At 36.3% G+C, this 27072-nt stretch overlaps 2 protein-coding genes across 3 annotated transcripts; one reads left to right on the forward strand and one right to left on the reverse strand.

Annotated features, from left to right (window-relative positions):
• Positions 1-255: 255 nt before the first annotated feature.
• On the forward strand, positions 256-4631 carry LOC107788465 (protein ULTRAPETALA 1-like). 2 transcript variants are annotated; one of them, XM_016610148.2, is made up of 4 exons: positions 256-924; positions 1012-1244; positions 2332-2653; positions 4319-4631. In XM_016610148.2, the coding sequence occupies exons 2-4, from the start codon at positions 1037-1039 to the stop codon at positions 4491-4493; spliced, it is 705 nt and encodes a 234-aa protein (XP_016465634.1). In that variant the 5' UTR covers positions 256-924; positions 1012-1036; the 3' UTR covers positions 4494-4631. The 2 variants fall into 2 exon arrangements, with proteins under 2 accessions (XP_016465634.1, XP_016465633.1); XM_016610147.2 differs by having other exon boundaries at positions 558-737.
• A 1644-nt stretch (positions 4632-6275) lies between these two features.
• LOC107788464 (uncharacterized) lies at positions 6276-15923 on the reverse strand. Its single transcript, XM_016610146.2, has 3 exons — positions 14771-15923; positions 7722-7799; positions 6276-7625 (listed from the first exon to the last, which is right to left on the reverse strand). The coding sequence occupies exons 1-3, from the start codon at positions 15614-15616 to the stop codon at positions 6465-6467; spliced, it is 2085 nt and encodes a 694-aa protein (XP_016465632.1). The 5' UTR covers positions 15617-15923; the 3' UTR covers positions 6276-6464.
• Between the last annotated feature and the right edge of the window lie 11149 nt (positions 15924-27072).

Here is a 27072-nt window from a genome sequence, read left to right on the forward strand (position 1 = left end):
ATACATTGAGAATAAATATGATCCAAAGAAGTCCGCCGATTAAATTCACAAAAGTCGCCTTAAATCTATGTTATAGAAATAATAAAGTAGATAGAAGTTGTCTTAAATCCATCTTTAGCTAAAGTGGGGTCCTCGTCCTACATTGAATAGAAGTGATGGCGTTGGCTTCACTGTTAAATCAGTAAAAGCTAAAAGCCTCCATGAGAACAGTGCCTAAACTGCTAAGCAGAGGTTAAAATATTGGACAAGTACACTTTTCAAAAACCTCGTCCTCTTCCCATGTGAAGTTTCAATCTTCTTCCCCAAAAACACCATCTCTCTCACTTTTCAAAATAAATATGATAACTCGCTATCCTATACTATGTTATAAAATATGCAGAAACTGTATACTGATGTATTTGTAAGGCCAAATTATGAAATTAGCAGTACTTATATGATAAGTCTGTACTCTCAAATTCAATCACGACATTTGTCTAAACCAAACAAAAACCATAACCCCCACAAAAGCCTCATCTTATTAGAGGACTCGTTGTCTCTCTCTTAAGGGCTCCCACCCACCCCCTTAACTCCAAACCCCCCCCCCTCCTCGTAAACCAGTATTCTCTCTATAAAAAGCCCTAAAGTTCCTCCTTTTCAACGCTTTTCCAACCAGATCTCTTGGACTGACTCCTTGGAGATGCGTGCTGTGCTCGCTCAGGCCATTTCTCTCATCTGATAACCCCCTCTCCTCCTTCTGGGTTCTTCTTCTCTCTCTCTCTCTGCAAATGCATTTGCAGTCTTAAAAATCTTTATATCTATCTTGCATCGACACACACGCACACACACAGAGAGCGATAGAGAAAGAGAAGCATACGCATATATATGGCAAGTGGGTGATGTGATATACCCATTTGTTGTATTCGATTCTCTTTTGGTTTCTTATAGGTAAAAGTTGCGATTTTTATGCGAAACGCTTTCTGGGTGCGTTTCTAAAAACCTCTTTTTTGTTTTGTTTATGGTTTGCGATAACAGAGAACACAACTAGGCGCATCGATCAATGGAGAATGGTGGAGAGAGTAACGGCGTCACGTTGTTCACGGAAGAAGAGTTGCGAGAGATAAGCGGAGTAAAGAGAGGGGATGATTACGTGGAGGTGATGTGTGGGTGCACCAGCCACCGCTATGGTGATGCTGTTGCTAGGCTTAGGGTTTTCTCTTCTGGTGAACTTGCAATCTCCTGTGAATGCACCCCTGGCTGCCAAGAAGGTTTGCCTTAATTGCATGTTATGCGAGTGTGTGTGTGTGCGTGGACTCTGTGTTGCGCTTTACGATAAGATGTTGTTTATGCGTTTAAGGTTTTGAGCCATTGTGCTTTCTATATAAGATTTTATCTGTATGTTAATTTGCCTCAGAGAGAACAACTTCTTTCTGATATAGTACTAAGGTATGACTGATAAGCATATTAACAAAGCTAGAGATACTAGCCTGCATTGCCTGCTTTATACTATGTGATAATGTTCTATTGATGGTTTAGTTGCTAAAGGTCTAACCTTTGATGCAGAGTTTTACTTATAGAGGTGAAGTTCTGCTAAACCAACACTCTTCAAAGCGTGTTCTTTCTGGTTGAACAACTCACTGGTTCCACCATGTTGAAAACTTTGTCGTGGCAACTTTCTAAAACAATCAAATCTTAATGTATAATGTATGTTCATGGGAGCTTATCCAGGGAATAGTGCAATGTTTTGGTTGAATACATGGCTGTAATATGTGCATAGTTGTCAGAGGATATATCTCTCCTTTTTATCATTCACTATGTATCTTCTTGGTTTCCTCTTTTCTTTATTACAATCATAAGCCACAAAGAATCATTTATGTACTTGATAAGTAAAATTCCACAATACAAGAATGATTTGATAAAGTACATTTTTAAGTCCTACGCTGGTACTTGTGTACTTAACAAGAGGCTCTTTCTCTATCTGGAATCTGGATAGTCAGCTTCTTAGCTGTTGTTATACTTCTTGTATGTGCTAGTGCTAGACAGGAAAGTGCATTCTATAACACGTTCACTTTCTTTACCCAGATTCTAATTTGTTTTTCATGTGTGCATAAAATTTGAGTTTGCCTCCTACATCATTTGCTTTCTCATCTCCAATTGCTAGTTTTGTTTTCTGATTTTGTCCATCTCTGGCTAAAAATGAGTGGAGAACTGAATGTGTTATGTGGAATTGTATAAATATATCCTCTCTTTTTAATTGATGAAAAAGATAATTATCCACTTATTCTGTTCGTTTATGTTATTTGATAGTCTTGTTGTGCACTGTGCTTCTATTAAGAGTTGATGTTTTGTGATCAGACAAGCTGACTCCAGCTGCATTTGAGAAGCATTCTGGAAGAGAAACTGCAAGGAAATGGAAGAATAATATATGGATCATTCTCAATGGTGAGAAAGTTCCTGTGGTAAAGACTCCACTGCTCAAATATTATAACAAGTCTTCAAAGCATGCTAATGGGTCACATAGATCTCAAAATGGAAAAGTGCATCGCGATGAGTTTTTAAGATGCACTGAGTGTAAGAAAGAGCGCAGGTTCCGTCTCCGCTCAAAGGAAGAATGCCGAATTTACCATGATGCTTTGGCGAATATGCATTGGAAGTGCTCTGATATTCCTTATGACAAGTATGTTCATCTAATTCAAGTTTGTTTATTTAATACTAGTTGATTGGATTCTTTTATTCCTCCTTTTCTAGACTTACCACCCTCTTATACATTCATGCTGCGGGTTGATTTCTCCTTAAGAGACAAAATCTTTAGCTCAAAGTTACACTATGAATGGTTGCAGAAGTCATGGAATGGGAAAATAATTGCGGTTTGTTTGTCTTGGAAGTCTTTAGCTAATCCTGCGGGTTCTTACCCTTTTTTTGTGAGATCTGTATCTGATTTTCATTCCTATTTCATTTACTTGATGATTCCTTTTGGTCCAGCTTCATGATATACCAGGAAGTATGCCTTTATTACTGTATCATATCCACTCTAGTTCTACCCCCTCCCCCTCCAAAAAAAATAAAGAAAGAAAGAAAAGAATGTTGGCAATAGGAGGAAAGTTATGAAAGATCTAAGGTCGAATGTGCACTTGATAACCTTTTATGTCAAACAGAAGGGAAGGGCAGGCACCCTTACCCGGAAGTCTTGTTTTTAAGCAATCGTCTCGTCCTATAGGTCCTGGACATTGGCATTTTGCATGTTGAGGAGGATTTAAAGAAATTTTTGATCTTAATCCTTGCAAACCATCATTAGCGCAGTACTTTAGCTATCTGACTGTTTTTAGGTGTAAGACAAAGTAGCTTGCTTTAAGTTTTATTGTTCTAATTGAGTGCCTCCAATTGGCAAGAAGCTCAATTGATTTCAAGCTAAAATAATTGGACTGCAGCTCTTCTAATTTTGTTTTGGAAGTTTGGGATTACTCAGTCCAATATAGCATTTTGTATTTGCATATAAAAATATATATTTGAAGTGAAGACCTTTTTCACCCTCTAAGCCCTAAGTATTCCTGGATCAATAGCATACAAGTATCGTGAGGGAGAGGCGAAACAACTTTATTTAGGGAGAAGAACCTGCTTGAATTAGCTAAAGTCTTCCAAGAATGTATAGGTGTATGATATCATACATACATCGGAACGTCTTTCCTATTTGAATCACAGATATTACTGCTTTAAAATAAGTGTCAATTTCTTTTACAGAAGTAGCATCTCTCAAAGATTTCCATTATTTTCTCCTAATCATACGCCTATGGGGTCTTTGCTTATGGTCAGAACCTGCTTGTCTAGTTTAGAGGGCTCTTTGTTTTGTTAGATTTTGGAAGTCAAGCGACTTATTCTTGAGAGAAATAACTGTTTCTTGTGGGAATTGGAATCTTATAATGCCATCCAAGAATTGAGTCAGAATATGAGGCATTAATGAATCTGTTGTTGATGTCATTGTAAGGTTTGCATCGATGAGCCCTCCTCCACTCTGTTGGATCTGAAATACTGTGGTTCCAAGTGAATATAGAAGAGTGTATTTGATGCATGCCTCATCTTATTAGTTGGTTGAATGCCAAGTGATGTAGAAGAGTTTGCTGATGCATATCTTATTAGGTGGTAGGAAGCTTTTATGATGTGCATTCAATTTTTCTGTTACCAAAATGTGCTTGTAGATTGGCAACTTAATTTTATCATTTCCTTTGCTTCTGTTACCAAAAGGTAGGAAGTGATAATATTGTTCTTCCAAAATATCAAAATGTCTTATTGGTCAATGATTTTAATTTATTGACTCATTTGAATGCTGGCTTTTTCTGTGTTGCAGAGTTTCATGTGATGACGAAGAAGAACGAGCAAGCCGTAGGGTGTACAGAGGATGTTCTCGTTCTCCATCATGTAAAGGTTGCACCTCCTGTGTTTGTTTTGGGTGCCAAGTATGCCGTTTTTCGGACTGCACTTGCCAGACTTGCAGTGATTTCACAAGTAATGCAAAAGCCTGATTATTCTATATCTTCTCTTATGTTTTCCCCATTATTCCAACCCTTGCAAATGTTCACAGCATGTTTTTGCTGACATAACTAATTATAAACCCAAATTTTCCCTGCTCCATTTACAATCAAAGGCTTTCTCTTTATATATATGTTCGTTGGTGCCATATAGTATTACTCTGCTTAGTAGATGGAGTATCAATTAATTTTGGGAATTCTCGGGTATTAATAGGAATATGATTTGATTTAAAAAGCAGCTGCATTTCATGCTATTCTAGAGAGTAAGTAAGTTTTGGTAAGGTACAAAAGTTACTTGCTCTAAAAATAAGTTATTTTTTCTTGTCTTTGATTGCTAAAAAATATTTTCTAATGACCTCACTTTAGACATTAACTATCAATTTTTACATCCAAATTTTCATTAGAACACTAGTCGATTTGTTAAAATTATCATTAGACATTAATGAATATATTTTACAATCTAACTAAATGTTGGAAAACAAGGGGTATTATCATTTTTAGCTCGCGCCAGAATTGTTTATACTCGGTAGCCGAAAGTGTATAAAATTTGTATAATTTTTGTATATAACATACAAAAATATTTTTTTCGGTTATTTTAAGAGCGGCTATACAGTGTCATTTTATCAAAACAATTCTTAGGAACTTATTTTTAAGAAGAGAAGTCATTTATAAAAATAAAAATAAAAAATTCCAGAAAACTCTTTCCCTCGTATCAAACGCAGTAGGTAAGAGAATATCTCTAAATTGGGAAATCGCCTTACTGAAGCTGGTGTTACATATGTGAGGTTCGTTAACTGGATTCTTCATTTTTTGACAGCAAATGGGACAATGCAAATCAACAAAGTGTTCTTTCTGCTTATTTTATTTTGACGACTCCAAAACTAGTTAGAGCATAGAGCATTAGATTAATAGAGTAATAGAATATTGTGTCTGCTGATTAAACAAAAAATAAACATCTTATCTTTGCTAAAAGTCATAAAAGTATTTCCAAAAAGATGCCTCCCACCACCCAAATTTCCTTTTCTGTTAATGCGTTACAAAGAGCCCCCAATTAATTTAATTATGCCATGTAGAAGTAGAATTTGTGTGTCGATGTAACATCAAATACACGTTCTTTATTGCAAAGTCTCAATCTTTCTCCATGAAAGCACAAAGTCTCAACGGCGTCACTGATTGAAAATGCAAAAGCTTAAAAAGTTTAGTACTTTTGTGGCAGGCAAAGTAGAACGTCAGTGAATAAGAAGCACATATACGTGCCAAAAACTACGAGAAAGTGTTTTTAAAGGACCATGTACCCACTGCCACGTCTTCGCCAACTAGACCGATTCCAAGTAAAAGAAAAAAAAGTTAATCTCAATCGATATTCACATAACCGCATGTATTTTTAACATATTTTTAAAGTCGTAGTTTGGTGTAAGCACCGGATACGAATAAACATATTTGGCAACAGAGGTAAGCCTATTAGCTCCTGTTGGATGGCATTTTGGAGCGCTTTCTTCCTTTTCCTTGTGGGGGGAGGAGGGGACATGTCCTACTAATAAAGTTGAAGAATCTTAATCAGTACGTGTCTAGCTTGTTTATTTCATGAGACTTCTCAGCTGATAAATTTATCAAACCAGTAACAGTATAGTACAATAAGAGAATGATTATCCAACTTGCACGTCTCTCTTCAAAAATCCACTTAGCCAGATGGAACAAAGTGGAACTACTTAGCCACTGCTTTGTGCATCGTCTGCATTTTCTAGGAGAGCATTGCTGGAAAGCAAACAGTTAGAATTTGGGACAAAATGCATTACATTTGATGAAACCATAAAAAGGTGAATATCCCTGTACACACTTGATCCCTGAAGGAAAATGGGAAGCAAACTCGGAAACCTACTACAACTACTACTACTACTGTATTTTTAATAGAAGTTAAGAGTAATTTTCTCCGTGCATGGTATCAATGGTACATTTTTTCACCTTTCAGTTACGTTGTGTCCTGCCTCTCCTACCACTAAAACGGCCACCACCCCTGTGATTCCCTCTCCGACCACCACCAGAATGAGTGCCTTGATTGAAGTTTGGAGAGCCGTGTATATAGCCGCCTGGACCTGCAGCATTTGGTTGTGAATTGTTGTTCTGTACCATTTGTGGTCCATTCACTGGTACCTGACCTCCCAAAATCAAGGGTGTAGGAGCCATTTGACCCATTGACAGTTGTGGTTGATTAAAAACATTTTGTCCTAATGCAGGCCAAGGTAGAAATGATGGCCCGGCACCAAAATTTGGTTGGCCACCTGCTGGGAAGATAAAGTTGGACGAAAGAGTTGGATTCATTTGCTGCTCAAAAGGTACTGCATTTGGCGAAGGCATTGGAAACATTTGCTGTTGATGAATCTGTTGTGGCCATGGCATGCCAATAGTCGGCAGTGCATTAGGAAAGCCCATATTCTGGGGCTGCTGATATGGGATTCCATTCGTCCAAACTCCAGCTGATGGTGCTGCTTGACCAGGGGCTTTTTCCATAGAAGGAAATGGAGGGGCTGATGGAGGCCTACTACTCTGTACATGTCCTTGAAACGAGGAGTTTGGATGAACACCTTGATCCAGTGAACCAGCAGCAGCTGAGATAAAACGTTGACTTTGGTCGACTGGTGGCCTAGCATTTTCACGTTGCACATCTGCAGCCGCAGATTCATTGTGTTTCCAGTTCTGAGATTTATTTTTGGGTTTCCTTTTGTCCTTGTTGTTTCCTGGTTTCTGGTCATTTGTGGCACCCCTCTTTTTCATTTTCAGCATTCTCTTGTACTCAGCCTCCTTCTCATCATCTGAAAATTCTTCCGCCTCAGACACCTCTTCATCATTTTCACCAGATGCATCATACCCTTTCTTGTAAAGACTGTTGTCATTTAACACATGTTCGGAAAATTCAGGGACAAAAGAGATCAAGGTGCCCGGGTTGATTCCAGTTGGGACTTCGTTATCAGAATTGTATCTTACAATGTAGTAAGGGTTCTTGACAGGCCCAAAAATCTCATCCACTATACCTAGAGGAGATCTGCTTTCTGTTATCCAGAGAATAGAACCGTCGTAAAGAGGAGTATGCTTCTCCACCCCTTCTACTACAACTTGGGCTCCAATGATCTGTCAAACCATACATAGATAACAAAGTTGAATAAAACAGAAGCAAAAGACAAAAGATCAGATTGCGTTGTTTGCTTTTTAGCTTTTTAGTCTCACCGATGATACAACTCCTACAGGCAGCATCTGGTGATGTGGTTGTAAGGTTACAGTCACTGCAGGAACTGGGGGTAGAGCCTGCAGAAGCAAGAAGACTGAATATTGTGCATGTTGAGAAAAACATGAAAAGCAAATCCACAGCGTCACTTCTTACCATAGAGTAATATCATAGAGTTCGAGTAGCAGCATAAAATATTACCTAAGCAACCAGATCATTAAAATGAAGTTTGCTTGGATGCAAGTCAGAGTTCCATGAAGAGAAGAAACTTGATTTGTTTTTACATTTTCTGAAATATCGATTAATCTCAAACTGGGACTGATCAAGATGTCCTTCTAGCTTCTAAGGATAAGTAGACAGGCATAGAGCAGAAACAAGACCGTCTTTTTTCTTCTTCAAAACTACATTCTGCCATTCTCCAGATTTGTATGCATCTTCTCTGTTATATTCACGGGTTAAGGATCGTGTCACTGGGCGATTAACAGGAAAATCCTCTTCCAGTAACGAGGTCTTTTTCTTGTTTTTATTTCTTCCCTTTGAACGACCTATGGTGACAGATCTGTGGGGTTCGTCAAAGGGAGCTCCAACCTTAAGACCCGTTGAGAGAGAGTCTCGCACCTCTGGAGTTAAGAAAATTCTGCGTGTCTTTATTTCTAACATTACTGCTCTTTAAATAGAGCTTACAGATAAAATAGGAAAACTTGTCCAAGTAGGAAACCTAATTGAAATAGAATTAAAAACCTAACATAATACCATAACTGGAAACAAAAGCTAATAAAAATAAAATAGCATAATTAATGTTGCTGCTGAATGGTTCCACGCCTTTTATACTGTTTTCCAATAAAGGCATCCTTAACATCACTCCCCTCCTGGAGAAAGAGCTTGTCCTCAAGCTTGTAATGTGGAAAAGCATCACGAAGCTGAACCAGATCACGTAGCATCATCAGCTGAAAATCCACACCATTGAGCAAGAATCTCCCAATTTCCACGATTGAGTCGGGATCGGAGAATGGTGTTTGGGACAAACACAACCTTGCCATCTTCCAGAGGGGGTAATGCAGGCTGACCGGTAGGAACTTCTCCCTTGAAAGGTTTGAGAAGGGAAACATGAAAGACATCATGAAGCTTGCAATCTGATGGTAAAGCTAGTTGATAAGCAACTTGACCAATTTTGCGTACCACTGAAAAAGGACCATAAAACTTAGGAGCAAGCTTATGGTGTTTATGGCCAGCAAGAGAGCGTTGTCGATAAGGATGCAACCGTAACCAGACCAATGAACCCGGAGTAAACTCGACATCGCGATGACCCTTGTCATAAACCTCTTTCATGCGTTGTTGGGCCTGTTGAAGTCTGCTGCGAATTTCTTGCAGAACTAGATCCCGGTCAATCAAGGCTTGATCCAGAGCATCTACTCGAGATGATCCTGCAACATAGGAAAGCAGATGAGGTGAATCACGCCCATAGACAACCTGAAAAGGTGAAGCACGCAATGCAGTATGATAGGAAGTGTTATAACAGAATTCTGCCCAGGAAATCCAGTTCACCCATTGCTTCGGTTGTCCTCCCACAAAGCAACGCAAGTACATCTCAACTGTGCGGTTAACAACCTCTGTTTGCCCATCACTTTGCGGATGGTAGGCTGAGGAAAAAGCTAGTTTGGTGCCGCACAATCGAAAAAGCTCTTTCCAAAAGTAACTAGTAAAAAGAGCATCACGATCTGAGACAGTAGATTCAGGTAGGCCGTGTAAACGCACAACTTGGTTGAAGAAGAGACCAGCAACACTAGCAGCAGTATAAGGATGTGCGAGAGGAAGGAAATGAGCATAATTAGAGAAACGGTCGACTACTACCAGAAGAGCTGATTTTCCTAATGATTTTGGCAAGCCATCAATGAAATCCATAGAAATGTCAGCCCAAATTTGTGTTGGCAGTTTCAACGGTTGAAGCAAGCCGGCTGGGGATAAGTGTTCAGCCTTGTTGCGTTGGCACACTTGGCAGGCAGCAATATAGTCCTGAATAGTGGACTTCATACCCTCCCAAAAAGAGTCTTTACGCAATCTTTGCAGTGTTTTCTGAACACCTTCATGAGTGCTATCGTGAATTCCAGATACCACAGAAGTTATCACGGGAGATTCTGTAGGCAAATAAATTCAGTCTTTGTAAAAAATAAGGCTGTCTCGCATAGACCAATCTTTACCCAGTTCTTGGCGCTCTATCTTGGCTGCAATTTCTTTGAGAGCTGCAGAATGTTGAGTTTCTACTCGCAGTTCGTCAATCAATACAACTCGTGGCTGTGAGATGGCGAATAGCATTCCTTCATCTGTATCACGCCGAGATAAAGCATCTGCAGCTACATTTGCTCTTCCAGCCTTATACTCAACCCGAAAAGTAAAGCCCATGAATTTACTGATCCAGTGTTGTTGTGGGGATGTGGTGAGATGTTGTTCTAGCAAATATTTAAGGCTATAATGATCTGTGCGGATGAGAAACTGCTGCCCCCACAAATAAGATCGCCAATGCTGAACAGCTTTAGCCAATCCTATTAGTTCCCTCTCATAACAGGCAATTTAAAATGCCGATCACCTGAAGAACAGCCCTCTGTTGTAGAACAGCCCCAATTCCCACACCTGAAGCATCACATTCCACCACGAACTCCTCATCGAAATTAGGCAATTGCAAAACCGGGGCAGCCACTAGAGCCTGTTTTAGAGCAGTAAAGGAGGCTAGGGCTGACTCTGTCCAATTAAATGAATTCCGTTTGAGCATGGTTGTGAGGAGAGCTGCAATTTGTCCGTAGTCACGAATAAATTTCCGGTAATAGCCTGTTAGTCCTAAAAAAACCCTCAAGGCAGTGATAGATTGAGGTTGGGGCCAGTTGTCAACTGCCTTAATTTTGCTTGTGTCTGCTGATACACCTATCGCTGAAACTACATTACCAAGATAGGCCACTTGATTTTCCCCAAAAGAACACTTGGACCTTTTTAAACAGAGGTGGTGAGCCCGTAGTAACTCAAAAACAGTTATAATATGACCTAAATGCTCTTCCCAAGACTTGCTATAGATTAAGATATCATCAAAAAATACTAGGACAAACAAGCGCAGACACTTACGAAATACCTCGTTCATCAATGCTTGAAAAGTGGATGGGGCATTTGTTAAACCAAATGGCATGACTAGGAACTCAAAGTGCCCATGGTGAGTCCGAAAAGCGAACTTCTCTATATCCCTGGGATGCATGCGGACTTGGTGATAACCTGATTTAAGATCCAGCTTGGTAAAGAACCGAGTTCCATGTAGTCCATCCAACAATTCATCAACTACTGGAATAGGAAATTTATCCTTAATTGTTATGGTATTAAGTTCTCTGTAATCCACACAAAAATGCCATGTTCCATCTTGCTTGCGAACTAATAGCACCGGTGAGGAAAAAGGCGATTGGCTTGGCCGAATAATGCCTTGTTGCAACATCTGGTCACATTGCCTTTCTATCTCGTCTTTTTGTGAGTGAGGATATCGGTAATGTCTGACCACTACGGGCCCTATTTCGGGTTGGAGGCAAATTCTCTGATCACACGTGCGAAGAGGTGGCAGCCCTACTGGATCATGAAACATGACATTGAAGTCGGATAATAAATCATCCAGTTAGTTTTGTTGTTCAGATGGTGCTTGAATAAGATGTAGTTGTGGCTCATCTGGTTGCCTTTGCCCTTGTAAGGTGACTGAATTTCCAGCTAGTTTAAAAGTCATCGTAAGAGAGACAAAATCCCATAGTATAGGTCCTAATGTTTGTAGCCACTTAATTCCCAAAACAAAGTCAAAGCCACCCACAGGAATTATATAAAAATCAGCCACAAAAAAGTTGTCAGCAACAGAAAACCGAACCCGTTGACAAATTCCGGTGCTAGGAACCTTCTCTCCATTTGCCACCGAGACATACAAATATGACTTAGGTAGGATTTGCAGCCCTAGATGTTGAGCTGCTATGTCGACCAAACTCAGTAATGTTTTTGCATTACTGTAGTTGCATGGTTTTAGCATTTTGCTTCCCTGTCATGGCATGCAGGGATATTTCTGGCTCGTTAGCCGCTTCTTGTGTCATGGTTTCTTCATCACTAATTTCTAACCAAAATAATTTTTTACATTGATGTCCAGGTTCATATTGTTCATCACAATTAGAGCACAAACCCTTTGCCCGTCTTTCTGCCATCTCGACTCGTGACAACCTCTTAATAAATGGTGAATTCACACTGTTGGTACTGGAATTTGCTGCTGTAAAATTTCCTTGGCCAGAGTTAATCTTCGAGTTTGCAATTGATCCAATATTGTTGGTCTTTGAACTCATACCAATAGATGTTCCATAACTTCGACGGAGGCTGGTAGTAAGTTGTTGCTTTTTCTCATAGGCACGTGCCAGATTCATCATTTGCGCCAAATTTGGAGGACTTAACATCTCTACATCTAGTCGAATTGAATCTCTTAATCCTGCCGTAAATAGGTCAACCTGCTGATCTGCCCGCACCGTACAAGCACGTGCTAGCAGCCCCTGGAATTGGCGTTGATATTCTTCCACGGTCCCTATTTGTTTAAGATTCACCAACTCCCCCAATGGGTTGCCACGTAAAGGTGGCCCAAATCTGAGAGTACAATAGTCTTTAAATGTTCCCCACATGAGTGTGGGTTTTTCCTGTTCCAATTTGAAATACCAGAGTTGAACCTCGCCCAACATGTGAAAAGCTGCCAGACCAACCTTATCCAACTCCGCAGTGTGTTGATTGGCAAAGAACTTTTCACAACGGTGGAGCCATACCAGCGGGTCGCTAGAACCATCGAAGGTGGGGAAGTCAAGCTTGGTATATCGTGGCACAATTCCGCCTCCCGTTCGTAATTTCGGTCTCTCCTCTATTCTGGTATTTCGATTGCCAATAGCACTACTGCCTGCTAAGCCATCATCAGTTTCTTTGTTGCGGCTTCTGTTGGACCCGCTTATTAGTTCCTCCAGTTGTTGCGATACTTGTTGTAACCGAGCTTCCATTCGCGATTCAATTGCAGCAATTCTTAATTCATTCGCTTGCTGAATTTCTTGTAAAAGAACTCTTAATTCGCTGGCATCGCCCATAGTGTTTATCTCTGGTACCAATTTGTTATATTCACGGGTTAAGGATCGTGTCACTAGGCGATTAACAGGAAAATCCTCTTCCAGTAACGAGGTCTTTTTCTTGTTTTTATTTCTTCCCTTTGAACGACCTATGGTGACAGATCTGTGGGGCTCGTCAAAGGGAGCTCCAACCTTAAGACTCGTTGAGAGAGAGTCTCGCACCTCTGGAGTTAAAAGAAAATTCTGCGTGTCTTTATTTCTAGCATTACTGCTCTTTAAATAGAGGTTACAGATAAAATAGGAAAACTTGTCCAAGTAGGAAACATATTTGAAATAGAATTAAAAACCTAACATAATACCATAACTGGAAACAAAAGCTAATAAAAATAAAATAGCATAATTAATGTTGCTGCTGAATGGTTCCACGCCTTGTATACTGTTTTCCAATAAAGGCATCCGTAACATTCTCGGTCTTCCAAACATCAAACCAGACTCTTGTGAAAATTGGAGATGGAGTTTAAACCACAAAGTCTAAAATATCGAACACGTTGAAGTACTTGACAACATTCTATATAGATAACTACACAACAACAATTTATTTTTGAGCTTAAGCTGGATTCTTTTTTACACCTAATCCACAATGAATAGTGCCACTTCCCTACAGACATTGTTTTTCCTGTAGTATAAGGCTTTCACGACAAGTTTGAGGCATTGCTTACTGTTACCCAACCCAGGTCTACTAAAGATATTTTGTGCTGTAAGCACTTTTCTTGTCACATAATAATTACCTGATTAGCTCTTCTATTATCCTTAGTTCCTTGCAAATACAGAAACATGCTCATGTAGTCATGTTCACATCAACCATATCAACCCGTGGATCATGCTGAAAGGAAGACCTATTTCGATGATAACCCCTGGAGGTCAGCCAAAACTTACTTTTTTTTACAGAGAAAACGAAAATGATAAAAAAAACATGTAATGGCGTTTGGAGGCGAATTTGTGAATGAAAGAGCCAAAGTGGGTAGCTTCTAGAAAGCAAAAACTGGCTCAAATAGAGGAACCGAGATTACTTTCAAAAGGGAAAAAAGCCCTTAGAACTGCAACAAATCCGTACTATGATGCCATTTTTCATTTGCTGTTCAAGGCTTTAGATTGGTAGCTGTTTAAGGCTTTAGATTGGTAGGGCACCCCACAGAAAAACTGTAGGTATTTCAGAGCTATTCTTCTAGAGCTCTCCCCTATTTAGCAAACCAAAGCCCAAATTTGAATTCCAACAATTTAAAATAAAATAAAATAAAGAGACGTCATTATAGGAAAATGAAGAAGAACCAATCTGAATTTTTTGGAACGACAATCAGGTTAGTTATGGTGTTAGCTTTGTGTCAGCCAAAACTTACTTTACAGTGTTTGCCACTTTATCTATGGGTATGACAAATAACTGGGACTTGGGATCCATAAAGGGAGATAGATGAACTCCACATCCCACCAAGTTCCGGTGTTACATATTTAGACCACGCATACACTAATACAAAAAGAATATCAAGATATCAATCAAATGCTATCCGGTTTGCAATTTTAGATATATACAGAAGTCAGCAATTCTGGCTTCAAGTCTATAACAATGATCAAAGATTTGAGTTCCAGAATTGGCTATACTAAGGGCAGTCATCTTTTACTCGAAAAAGCCCATTCATCTTTCATTGACATGGTTGCTCTTCAAATAAATAATGTATGATTGCCTATTTTAATATCCATGCTTTACAGGCACCGATTAGAGCATCATCTCTTGTATAATCCTTAATTTAAAGGCTGGGTGTCTTTTCTGAATATTTAGCTGAAATTTAGTCATTTTTCTGTTACAATCCATAAGGTGCAGACAAATAAAGCACTGATAAGCTGCAACAATTAGTAATTCAGATGCATTAGCAATTACATATGAAATGATAAATTAATACCTGAACCTCATTCTTAGACCTGATTGGTCCCTTAACAGCAGTGTCCTCATCATCTTCATTCCAAGCAACCATCTCATCGGGATCAGACGCCTCAATCTCACCTTCTTCCATATCCACCTCCCTTTCTTCTTCCTCGCTCGAGCTACTCCCATCATCATGGCTACTAGACTCCGATGAAGAGGCTGAGCTTTCACTTTCAGATTCGGTATCACTACTGCTCCCATCTTCACCCCCTTTTAACTTGTCACCATTCACTGTACTTGTCTCATCAACACTTCTTTCCTCAGCCCTATTACTGATGATGGCAACTTCATCACTCTCCTCACTCTTGCTAACGACAGCCGCCACACTATCACTGACAATGCTACAATTGCCAATATCAGCTTCAGCAATATTCACACTATTTCCATCTTCGTCAACAACTCTTTCATCCTCTGTCCCATTTATACTAACTTTCCCAATCCCCTCCTCAACTATACAATCCAAGTTCCCCACTTCTCCGCATTCTCTCTTTTCCACCTTCAAACAACTCAAAGAATCCAACTTTACAGAAACCTCCTTTTGAACTTCATATTTTTCAGAAATTTCACAAACACCCAATTCATTATTCATATCCATAGTGCTAAACTCAACTTGTTCAGAACCAAACTCAGCTGGTTCTTGTTTAACTTCAGCTATAGGGCTATCCAAGATTAAATCTTTGATTGAATCAAAATCAGCAGAAGTCAAAAAAGAGTCGTCAAAATCAGGAACAGATAGGCTAAAGGGGTCGTTTTGTTTGTCAAGGTCTGAAAGGGGTTGAATTTTTTTATCTTCTTCAACCTCATCACCTGTGGGATACACCATGTTCAAGTAACGAAATTTGGGTTTTCAAAATCTTTGACATAGTTGCTGTAATAGGAAAGATACTGACTTTATAAACGTATACAAAGAGTGATGTGCGGATTTTGAGGCTTTTGTTGAGCAAGCGAAAGCATCTTAAACCCTAGGGTTTAACACAGAATAATAATTTAGAAGGCCTAAAAATAAATTGGAAAAAAGGGAAATGGGGAATCAACCGGGCTTGGGTTTGGGCTTCTATGTTCTTCAACCACGGGCCATTTCCTTTGTTTGTCCATTCTCCACAAGGCAATTTTGGGAGAGGGACCAGCCCAACTAGCCCAATACAGTGGATCCATGATTTTATGGTTGAAAAACTAACCAAAATAGTCATTCATCCAACAGCTAAAACTAAAAAAAGCAGATAATGTATGTAATATATAAATAATATATATATATATATACGTGTATAATACATGTATACCGATTAAAATAAATAAATAATAAATTCGACCAGCTATTTGTGCAAAAGAAATAATAGTCGAAAAGCATACGAAAATAGTGAGGGATCCACTGTATTGGATATATATATAAACAACATCGAAAAGCATACGAAAATAGTGAGGGATCCACTGTATTGGATATATATATATATAAACAGACAAAGACATAAATAAAGATCACAAGGGTCTTATAAAATTATCTTAACTCCTAAGGTTACCTTGGACCAGTGGCGGAATCAGAATTTTCATTAAGGGGTGTTAAAATATATAAAAGTAAATATACTAAAAAATTAAGGGAAGTCAATACATAGTATATATACATATATATTTTGTCTCGCGAAAGGGTGTCGTTTGACACCCCTTCCGCCAATGGTTTGGGGGGTGGGGGTTAAATCAGAGTTTGGTAAGAAGGAATAATTGGCAAAATTAATAAAAGTAATTAGAGTATTCTAGTACATTGAGGGAATGGATTTGCATCACAATTATCTTTGGATCCTAATTTGTTTAGAAGTACGATTTGAGAGAAAGTAAAGAGAGTAGAGACAAATAGCCTGTTTGGCCAAACTTTTTGGGGGGCAAAAGCATTTTTGGCCTCAATTTGAAGTGTTCGGTCAAACTTTTGGAAGGAAAAAAAGTGTTTTTGAGGAGAAACATAAGCAGTTTTTGAGAAGCAGAAAAAAGTAGCTTCTCTCCAAAAGCACTTTTCTGAGAAGCACTTTTGAGAAAAATACACTTAGAAGCAGTTTTCAAAAGTTTGGCCAAACACTAATTACTGTTCAAAAGTATATTTTAAATTAATTAACCAAACACAAACTGCTTCTCACCAAAAGCACTTCTCAAAATAAACTGATTTTAGAAGTTTGGCGTCTCAATATATTATTGAGAAGATTGAATTTTTGAAATATTTAGGTGGCCCTAAGTGCAATAAACCAGTGCTGCCCTTATTAGAGCCCAGCAATGGACATGCTCATTTTCTAAAAGATAAAATATTTGATGAATGGAGATCATGCCATTTTATCAACATGTTCGTGTTGAGAGAAATCAAGATTGCATTAGTTAGTTGAAAATGACTTGTGCGATCAATGATAAGGCCATGATTTAGGAATTAAGGGGACTCAAGCACTGGTTTCTTAGTTATCATTGGGGAGGAAATAATCCCTACGTTACTCTTTTTAGACCCCACGAGGTAATTTTAAGTAATGGAGTGCTTAAACTAAAATGTCATTAACACCTACCAAACAAAATAAAATAGAATATCATCAACACCTAAGTTTTAGCAACATACTGCTCTTGTTTGAATTGTCAAGTGTTGTTTTGTACAATATCGTATCTGAAAAGTCAAGCTAGCTATTACAGAATAGTCAAGCTCAATTATATTGTCATCATGAAGCAACATTTTCTATAGGAACAAATCAGAAATAGTCTGATTTAAAATTGCTAATAGAAAATTAGCTATATTTTCAAAATTAATTACTTTTTTATGTAAAAATAAAATCTAAATAAAAATATTCATAACATATTAAAGTGCGAATTTTTTTACATATGAAATTCTATCATATTGTGGTGGAGTTCCAATATAATATACTAAAAATTTATATGCAGGAGTTCCATAATCCAACATATTCTACTGGAACTTTTCATATTGTCGTCTTAAATAGTGACTACTTTTTATTGACTTTGCAAACACAAGATATTTTCAAATAATCACCCCTAAAATTGACTTTTCTATAAGTTGTGGGTTGGGATGATCGCCAATGATTTCGGAGTGGGATTTTTTCAAAAAAAAAAAAAAAACGTTGAAAAGTTTTTAGGAAAAAAAAAATCTCAAAGAATCTATTGGATTAAAAAGTGCCTCGAAGTTGAGGCAATTTTTGAATATCATAAGATTTTCTTTCACTCACATCACAATCTTAACTTCGAAGGACCTACCTGAATACTATTTTAATCTGTACAGCCGTTTTATTCATTTTTATAAAATTAAAAATGCATATAAAATTATGTCATGTATAAAGTAATTAAAGATATTTTTTACGATAAACATTAATTAAAAATTATATATAAGTGATCGCTAACTTATTGTTGCAGATTAAACTAGACGGATAATGTTAAAAAGAATCACACTATCAGAATATATAACTTAGGTCCATCCCGTAAATAGTTTTCTTTATAATTTTTGGCGTGGCATAAAGTAGGAAGTGTTGTGATTATTCAGGAAACAGTGTGCTTTGAACCAACCATAGCTACAGTTACGTTGGATCACAGTCCACAGAATACAGTTACTGACAGTTGTTCAATCTGCAACAGGACTAGTTTATCTTGCAATTAGGTTATGTAGTTTAGCATGCACCAATCTGGGTTGTGGTGGGATGAATGGAATTTCTTCATTCTAAACGAGATCGAGGTTTGGGTTCAAGTCCTAGGGTATAGAAAAAATCTTATTAGGGAGTGTTTTTCCCTTAAATGTGCCTTATGCAGCACGAATCCCGAACACCTAGTGGGAAACCTAATTTAATTTAGCAGAGTGGAGAGTAGACAAGTTGGTAATTTACAGTGAATTTGTTGACTAAAAGCTCTATTTTAATCTCCTTTGGTCCAGTTCTGATGAAGCCTTTAAAGACCCACCGTTTAATTTCTTCCTCTAATAATGTGTATTTTTTACTCTTCTTTGTTTGGCATGAGACACAGGAAACATATAAATTTTTTATTATACATAAAAAAGTCAAAACACTCTACACGTAACTGGTTGCCTGTAATAATTGAAGAAAAAATGGCAACCCATCACTCCATAATCACTCACAGGATAACAAGTCTGCCAAAAAAAAAAGAAGTTAAAATAAAATAAAGGGTCGATTGTAAATGAAGGAAAGGTCAATGGAAAACTAAAGGATTACACCATCAAAATATCATAATTCCTTTCTTAATTATGTGTTATTTCTACACTGTAATTAGTAGTACCAAAATATATTGGGATGATATTCTTAGATCGTTTATTCTTTGTGTACGACATAGAGTCTCCACCTCATATTGAAAGCTCATTCAAATAGCATGAATGTTGAAAGTCTTCAATTCGACTATAGCATTAGATTTTTCGTTTCCTACTTCGGGTCGGCTTTTACTTTCATATTAGGAACGTCGGCTTGCACTTACAATATTGAATTTGACTTTTCAACAATTCATAGGCTCATTTGAAATATTAACTACAGATTAATGACAAGTTTGGAATTTTTCAATAATATATACAGTGACATAATCGTTTTCTGTATGATACATTTCATAAATGGAGTTGATAAATTGTCATCCACATGTACGTTGGAGAAATAAAGATTTCATTAAGTTGAAAAAGACTTAATGATCAATTATAATGACATGATATGGAAAAAGGACTTGCACTCATTTACGAAATATTAATTGAATTTGTACACCACACACTGTATTAGTATGTCCACACTTTCCTATTTTGAAGGATGAGGTGTAATTTAATTTGTCCCTACGTGAAAGTGATCTAAAGTACATGGACTCCTTGAAATAGAAAATTTTCAACATTTATTAGCAAGAGACTATACTAGATGGAAACTAATATCGTCAAGTGTTGTTTAATTTGGTCTGAAAAGGCAAAGAATTAGACAATGGTTTGGTCTTAGGTTCAATTATATTGTCATTATGAAGCCAAAATTTACTGTTGGGGAGATGGGGGTTGGGGTTATTACCATTAATTAAATATTACTTATAACACCTTTTAAAAAATCTTCTTGATTACTTAACAATTATATAATGACTGCTTTCAATTAACCAATCCAAGATTTACTTCAGATCATAGTCCACAGAATGCAATTACTGATGTTGGTTAAATCAGAGGATACTTAATTAATTTTAGCACAGTGGACAAGTTGAGATTTATAAAGGAACTTGTTGACTATATAAAAGCTCCAACTTTTAATTTTATTCTTCTTATAGCTGACACAGAAGATATAAATATTTTATACACAAAGTCATACACTCTTCACGCGGATGAACTGCATGTAATATTGCAGAAAGATGGCAACCCATCACTCCATACCAATCCATCATCCATGCACAACTGCAGCCTGCAGAGGTGGTGTTAAGATTCGAAACCTATGAATTTTGAATTTACCACCGAATTCACAATCAGGGGCAGAGCTAGAGAGCGAGTTACGGGTTCGGCTGAACCTAATAACTTTGGTTCAAACCCTGTATTTGTTTGATGAAATTCATTAAATATGTACAAATTATTAATTTAGAACTCAGTAACTTAAAAATAATTAGAATCACGAGCCCATAAACTTCAAATCATTGCTCCACTCCTACAGTCACAACTCACTTTTAATTTTTGGATTGACAATTGAATATTTCTATGTATTTAACTAATTTTATGATACAAACAAAGGATCTAAGCAAAAATTATTGTATTCTTATGAACCGGTACCTAATATTATAGCTCTGTCCTAATACCAATAACGGATTAGATTAATTCTCAATGAAGGCAAAGGTATTAAACTTAATCAAGATGACACAAAGTGATTAGTTATAACTGTAATTTAACTAGACATATACTAAAGAAATTATATCCAGCTCCAAAATATATCATTTACTATATATATGGTTGATAAATGTGTATTCCACATTGTGTACTTATATTTGGAAACTAATTAATCAGTATCGGTGTCAGTAGCATAATTAAACTATCATTACTATGCTATGCAAGAGTAAATGACATTACAAGTAGCGCATGCGCAGACAAAATTATGTATGTTTTTTTTTTTCTTTTGGTTTCCATATGATGTCAGTTAACGATATCCATATTGAGACCTAACTAATTCAAATTTACGCCATATAAAACCTATTAAAAGGGAAAGTACTCCGTACCAGTTTTTTTTTTCATTATCTTCTTTTATATATATGCATACAAGAAGTTTGTACTTGTTGTCATAAACAAAATAATGGTTGTAGAAATAATGTAACTAAATTAAAATTTTGAATTTTGCCTCCCACAAGAAAAATGATACCTTAATCATGAAGCTATATATTTACAACCATTAGTATTTGAAATGACCCACCAACAAGAATATTAATGAAAAAAGCTGGCTTTGACTGTTCCCAATCGCATGATGTTGGCATATACTGTGGATTTTCCTATGGCATGTCTCTGTTGTCTATTTAGCCAATTGTGCAAAGTGCAGTTGCATAACAAGTTGTTTGATTTTTATTGGAATTTAATACTACCAACACGATCTTCAAATGTTGTAGTGGTATGTATAAGATTCATTTTCCCTTAATTAAGAATTTCAATTTCGAGCCTTGAAAATTTAAAAAAAAAAAAAAAATCATGATTGGAAGCACTTCTCCATTGAAAAAAAGCCTTACTTGGCGAAAATCCAAATTAATCTTAGCCTAATGCAGATACCGGATGAAAACAGAGGTGGACCCAGGATTTGAAGGTCACGGATGCACTTCTGGATTCAACCAAAATCTACTTTGTATATAGGGTGCCCCTACTAATATATCACTATTTTCTAAAGACATGCATGTATAAATGGAATTTGACGGGCATTCTGTATAGCATATATAGTTCCGCCTCTGGGTGAGAATAAGGAAAAATAATTTACCAACAAATTAAAGAAGAATTTACCGGGTACTAAAAGTGCATTTATTATGAACACACCAACACAATACAGCTATATTTTCTTCGGTTGTAAGGCACTTGGCATGTGATCTACCTGACCATATTCATTCTACTAATGCCTACACCTACTGCTATTCGATCTTTTCCTTCTTTATTATTTTAGCTGCCAGAGTACGAATTTAGCTGGATTTTTTACTTTGATGATTAAACAAGAAAACTTGGTATGTAGGTTGTTGTGTATTGAATGGTTGGTTTAAATACCATCTCCTCTTTCTTATTATTTTGGATGTTAGTATCTTTCTGGTTTAGATCAGCAGTAAATTACCTTGCTCGAACTAGCCGGCCAATTATAACACAGTGATATTTGCAGTTCCCAGCTCAGACTGGCAGTTGAAGTATTTATACCTTATTCAACCAAAAAGTTACTCCCTCTTCTTACAGAAAAACATAGTAAGACTTTGTACAATATAGACCGTTGTGATCCGACCTTCCCTGGACACCGTTGTGATCCGACCTTCCCTGGACCCCGCACATTGCGGGAGCTTAGTATGCTGGCCTGCCCTTTTAAGATTATCGTATCAAAATATAAGTTTTTTTTGCACATATAAAAAGTATTGTTATAACTTTTAATCTTCATCATGTTATGGTATATTCTTTTTTTGATAATAATATGTTATGATATTTTTGTGATTATAAGAGCATATGGTCAAGAGCAAAATTAAAAGTTTAAAGTTTCAAATAAAAAAATGTGTCTTTTTTAAAAGTGACAAAAAACAAAAAGAAGTAGAATATAAAATGGTACAAAGGGGTATGATTTTTTCAAGAGAAAAAAAAGAAGCTACAATGATATAAATTGCAAATCGCTTATTCCTTCATCAATTAGCTTTTGTTATGCGAGACAGATTCAAGATTGACACCGAGTAAAAGGAGAAAACGAAAGAAGAATTATAGAGATCCAAATATTTCTGAATATATTTACAATAGAAGCTGTTAGTACATTTTCTTCTTAAAATAATATCTAAATCATCATGTAATAAATTAAAAAATAAACGCCTAGGGGAAAAAGAATAATTAAGAAGAAAAATGAGGAAAAAAAAACTAGCACAAAAATTACTCATCCAGCCTGTTGAGAAGAAGCTGCAACACACACTATATTTTAATTAGTAAAATGGACCTCAGCCTAGTTCGTGAGTGGATGATTGTCCAAGATGATATAAGAAACTACGTCTCGTTCTCAAACACGATATTAATTTCATCGGTAAGAGCGAAGAATGGCACCACAGAATGTACAGACAATAGCTTTCCAGTTTTTCCAATAGAAAGGTACAAAGCAGAACCTAGTAGCAGTTTTCATATCAGCAACACTTGCTCCACCACCGCACCGGGAACATGTTCCAGCCGCCGGTTTGCTCTTGCACACCTGCTTTGTTTGATCAACTAGAAAACAGAAACAAACCATGTTTTTTGAAGAGAAATTGAGTGTCGTATTTGGGGTAGTTAGATGTTTTTGTGGTGAGGTTTCATTACTGGCAAAAGTTGAAGGTATTTATAGGTGTGAAACTGAAACTGAGAAGCAACAGTAAAAGTTTGATGCAGAGACAGTTGGGGCATCACTATGGCACGCTGCTCACTTTTCATCTTGAGGACAGAAGGATAATCATTTTTTTAATCTTTGGTCAACATCTATTTCGTTATGTTTTTTTCTTTTTTATCTTCATGTTCGAAGAATGAAAACCTTCTTCATTTTTTTTTTTTTTTTGTGGTTATTCGGATGATACAAAATCTTATCATAGTCACAAATTAGTTCGGTCTATACTAAGTTTCATGAAGTCATGAATCTTATTGAGTTTATTGTATGCAATTTTCTTTATTTAGTTTTTATACTAAATTATTATTATGATTTAAATCGTAATATTTCAATCACACAGTAACAATCTTTATCTTAATTTGTGGTAACGCTTCCCTTCACAAAATTTTACCTTAGTGATAGACTAGTAATATTCATGTACATTCCACCTCTTGTAATTCTCACTTCTCGCATTAATCATTGACTCGGTTTCCTGATATATAGAAAAGTCAGTGGTAAAATCAGAAATTTATACAAAGAAATTCAAATCCTTTTAAGATGTTACAATTGGAATTTGAACGTATAACTCAAAGCTAATTTGGACCGTCTTTACCATTATATTTGATTTTTCTTTATGTCAAGAAAATTTAAAAGCTCATCAAGTATAACCAAAAACGAGAAGAATGGGTTTTTTTTTATATAAAAATCAGGTACGAATTTTTTCTTAATTCAGGTACACATTTAAAGAGGGGAATGGTTTTTAAAACACTATTTCTCCAACATCTATATTTTTCTTTGACGTTCGAGAAAATACAAGGTTGAGTTATAGCCCTGCGTAAAAGAAATTACTAGTTCTTTCAATTCACTTTTCACCGACATGCTATGTAATACTCAGTCCGTTTCATTTAATGGGAAGGTGTTCATATTTCGAAAGTAAAACGAATTCTTCTTTGATAGTGATTCTTTCATAAAGTTTTAAAATATTTAAATTGTTAATTATTGTTTTTACATAGTTTTTAAATATATAAATTTTTTGAAATAAAAGTTAAAGATTTTATATTCAAATTTACGATAAAAATTAAAAAGTTTAAACATCAATAAGGAAAAGGTAGCCTATAAATTAGGATAGAGAAAGTAATAATTTAAAAAACCAAGGAGGGCAACAATTTCAATTGATTTGACCAAGGATTATGGTAAGTGGAATACAGTTGAGGTTAAAGAGATCTTGACCGTTGGAAGAAACAGGCCAAGAAATCTGGGCCATACAAGTAGACGTAATTGTCTACTGCATTAAATTTGAACAGCAGAAGGCTGATGCTGGACTTAGGTTGGCAATTCTCACCCTCTTGAGTCTGCATCAGCCAATTAATACCCATGTTGCTTTGTGATAGCCAATCTTTGGTCGATGGCAATTGCCATTAATCTTAACTAGGAGCATGAAACATTCTGTCAAGTTGGATTTTATTTTTAGTTTCTCTTTTAAAAATATAAGTGGAACTTCAATAACTTTTTTTTTGAAGGAAAGCCTTAGCGTAAGTTGTTGGAACTTAATGCATCGAGCTGTCCTTTTTTTCAATAGTTTTTTTATAAAATTTATGTCTTACAAAAATAATTATAATAAATTTTACAAAAATGTGACGTTGATAAGTCAAAGTTCTGAATCGAGATTGTTCTTAAAAAAAATTGAAAAGAAAAAGTAACTCAGTATCTTAACATATTCGTGAACAATAAAGACAAATATTTTAGTATTAATTTTAATGAAAACATATTTTTTAACGAAAGATTCAATATCTTAAAATATTCTCGAAAAAGTAGAGATAATCATTCATTAAACAAGCATATCAAATGGTTGTATGGGTCATTATAAACTTGCTTTTACATATTTATCTTTTGCACATAAGAAATATACTTTTTTAATTTCAACATTATAAAAAGTCATTAAGGCCCATTTCCTCACCAAATAAAATGGTAAATACATTTTTTCTTTAATAGTTTAATCTTTCAGATAATAATTCGTATAACACAACTTGGTCACGATGGGGATCAGCTCAACTCCAGTGACGCTAGCTCCAGTAATTGTCAATAGTCCTCTTGATGAATGCCATGTGGACATACATTTATTTTTAAAGGCTAGATTAGTTTTTTCATTAATTGAGTGACAATTGTTAACCAAAATGTAACAAAACAAAGGAATGTGTATTGCCCACTCTTGCATTTTTTATTTTTCCCATTAAGGCTGTATTCGGGCCCGGGCCCAGGCCTAAATGGGATCAATGGACCTGGCCAAACGGTCCGGATGGGTGGAACCGGCCCACTATGAACCTAAGCTCACATGGTCCCGGGCTAAATGGATTGGGCCCACGGGCCTAAGTGTTCTGGACTATTTTTTTTGAATTTTTTTTATCTAAGGCAATTTCTTATAAACTATATATATATGTATAGTATGTATATATATTGCCTTATATAATATATAGCTTATATATATTGCTTATATATAGCTATATAAATATATATAGTATATATTAGATATATATGTAGTTTATATGTATTAGATATATATATATAGTTTATATGTATTAGATATATAATATATATACTATATCAAATTTAAACACAAAATAAATTGCAAAAAAATATTCAAGGGAATGTCTTATAATTTTTATTATTACGACATTAACAAAAAATGGCAATATCTTTCTTAGTCTTCTCTCTCCAATGGAATGAGCACAACAAGGTACTAATACCACCATTAAAAGGAAAAAAAAACTAAGGAAGATGTGCCAAAATACAAGTTACATATTAGTCTATGTATTATCTCTAACATATCTCATAAATCCTTCAAGGTCCGGAGGAATTTTCGTTGGTTGTGGTGGAAAAAAAGCTTGTTCATCACCGCTTCCAGGCGAAGAAGCATCTTGCGCAAGTTCCGCTAGCATTTCTTCATAAACTTCGTCTATCTCCGGTTGTGATTCTACAAGTCCAAAATTTCTTCTTTCCGAACGGATCCAATCTCTGAAGAGTACTGATTTTTCCAAGCTCTCCCTCATAGACGCTCTATGATCACTGATTTGAAGTCTCACTTGACTGAAAGCGCTCTCCGATGCCACTGTTGAAGTTTGGACACTTAAAATATCTCGAGTCATCCTTGAAAGAACCGAATAGTGTTTTTGTTTGTCCTTCCACCATTCCAAAATATTGAAGGAGCCGTCGGGATTCTCTAATTCAAGTCCCTACGACAAATAAACTTGAAGCTCATTTAGTTATGAACTATCACCAATATTATCACCTTGAGAATCCCTGAACTCCGTCCAAGAACTAAGGGCTTTTAGGCCCGCAGTTCTTTTAGATGATTGCGAACTAGACGAAGTAGGAGTTGGAACATTTGGTCTAGCATGATCTAAGGCAAGTTGATAAGCATTATAAATTGTTTGAGCATTTATTTTAATTGAGGCTTTTGCATCTCCAAGTGTAGCAAATTCCTCAGCTGAAAGTGATAAAGCGTTACAAATTTTTGTGTACCAAAAGTGAGGACCTCCTAATTTCATTGTAGGATTTAACATGGCAGCAACACCAAAAATAGGGGGGATAGGGAAAAAATATTTTTTAAACTTAGCTTTCATAGAATCAATAGCAAGTTGATAAATTACCCCACCCTCTGAAATTGAGTAAATAAATCTGCAAGTGCTGCAATATAAACTAAACAGTTAGAAATAGTAGGATAATATTGCCCAGATAATTCATTTGTAGCAACATAAAATTGTTCTAAAAAGTC

This window comes from Nicotiana tabacum, chromosome 10 (assembly GCF_000715075.1).
Source record: "Nicotiana tabacum cultivar K326 chromosome 10, ASM71507v2, whole genome shotgun sequence".
Classification (NCBI taxonomy): Eukaryota; Viridiplantae; Streptophyta; class Magnoliopsida; order Solanales; family Solanaceae; genus Nicotiana; species Nicotiana tabacum.

Coding starts and splice junctions, on each gene's coding strand:
- LOC107788465 (XM_016610148.2), top strand. CDS start 1,037: ATGGAGAATGGTGGAGAGAGTAACGGCGTCACGTTGTTCACGGAAGAA. Junction 1,245..2,331: donor CACCCCTGGCTGCCAAGAAG/GTTTGCCTTAAT, acceptor TTTTGTGATCAG/ACAAGCTGACTCCAGCTGCA. Junction 2,654..4,318: donor TCTGATATTCCTTATGACAA/GTATGTTCATCT, acceptor TCTGTGTTGCAG/AGTTTCATGTGATGACGAAG.
- LOC107788464 (XM_016610146.2), bottom strand. CDS start 15,616: ATGGTGTATCCCACAGGTGATGAGGTTGAAGAAGATAAAAAAATTCAA. Junction 7,800..14,770: donor GGTCTAAGAATGAGGTTCAG/GTATTAATTTAT, acceptor TTGCTTCTGCAG/GCTCTACCCCCAGTTCCTGC. Junction 7,626..7,721: donor CTGTAGGAGTTGTATCATCG/GTGAGACTAAAA, acceptor ATGGTTTGACAG/ATCATTGGAGCCCAAGTTGT.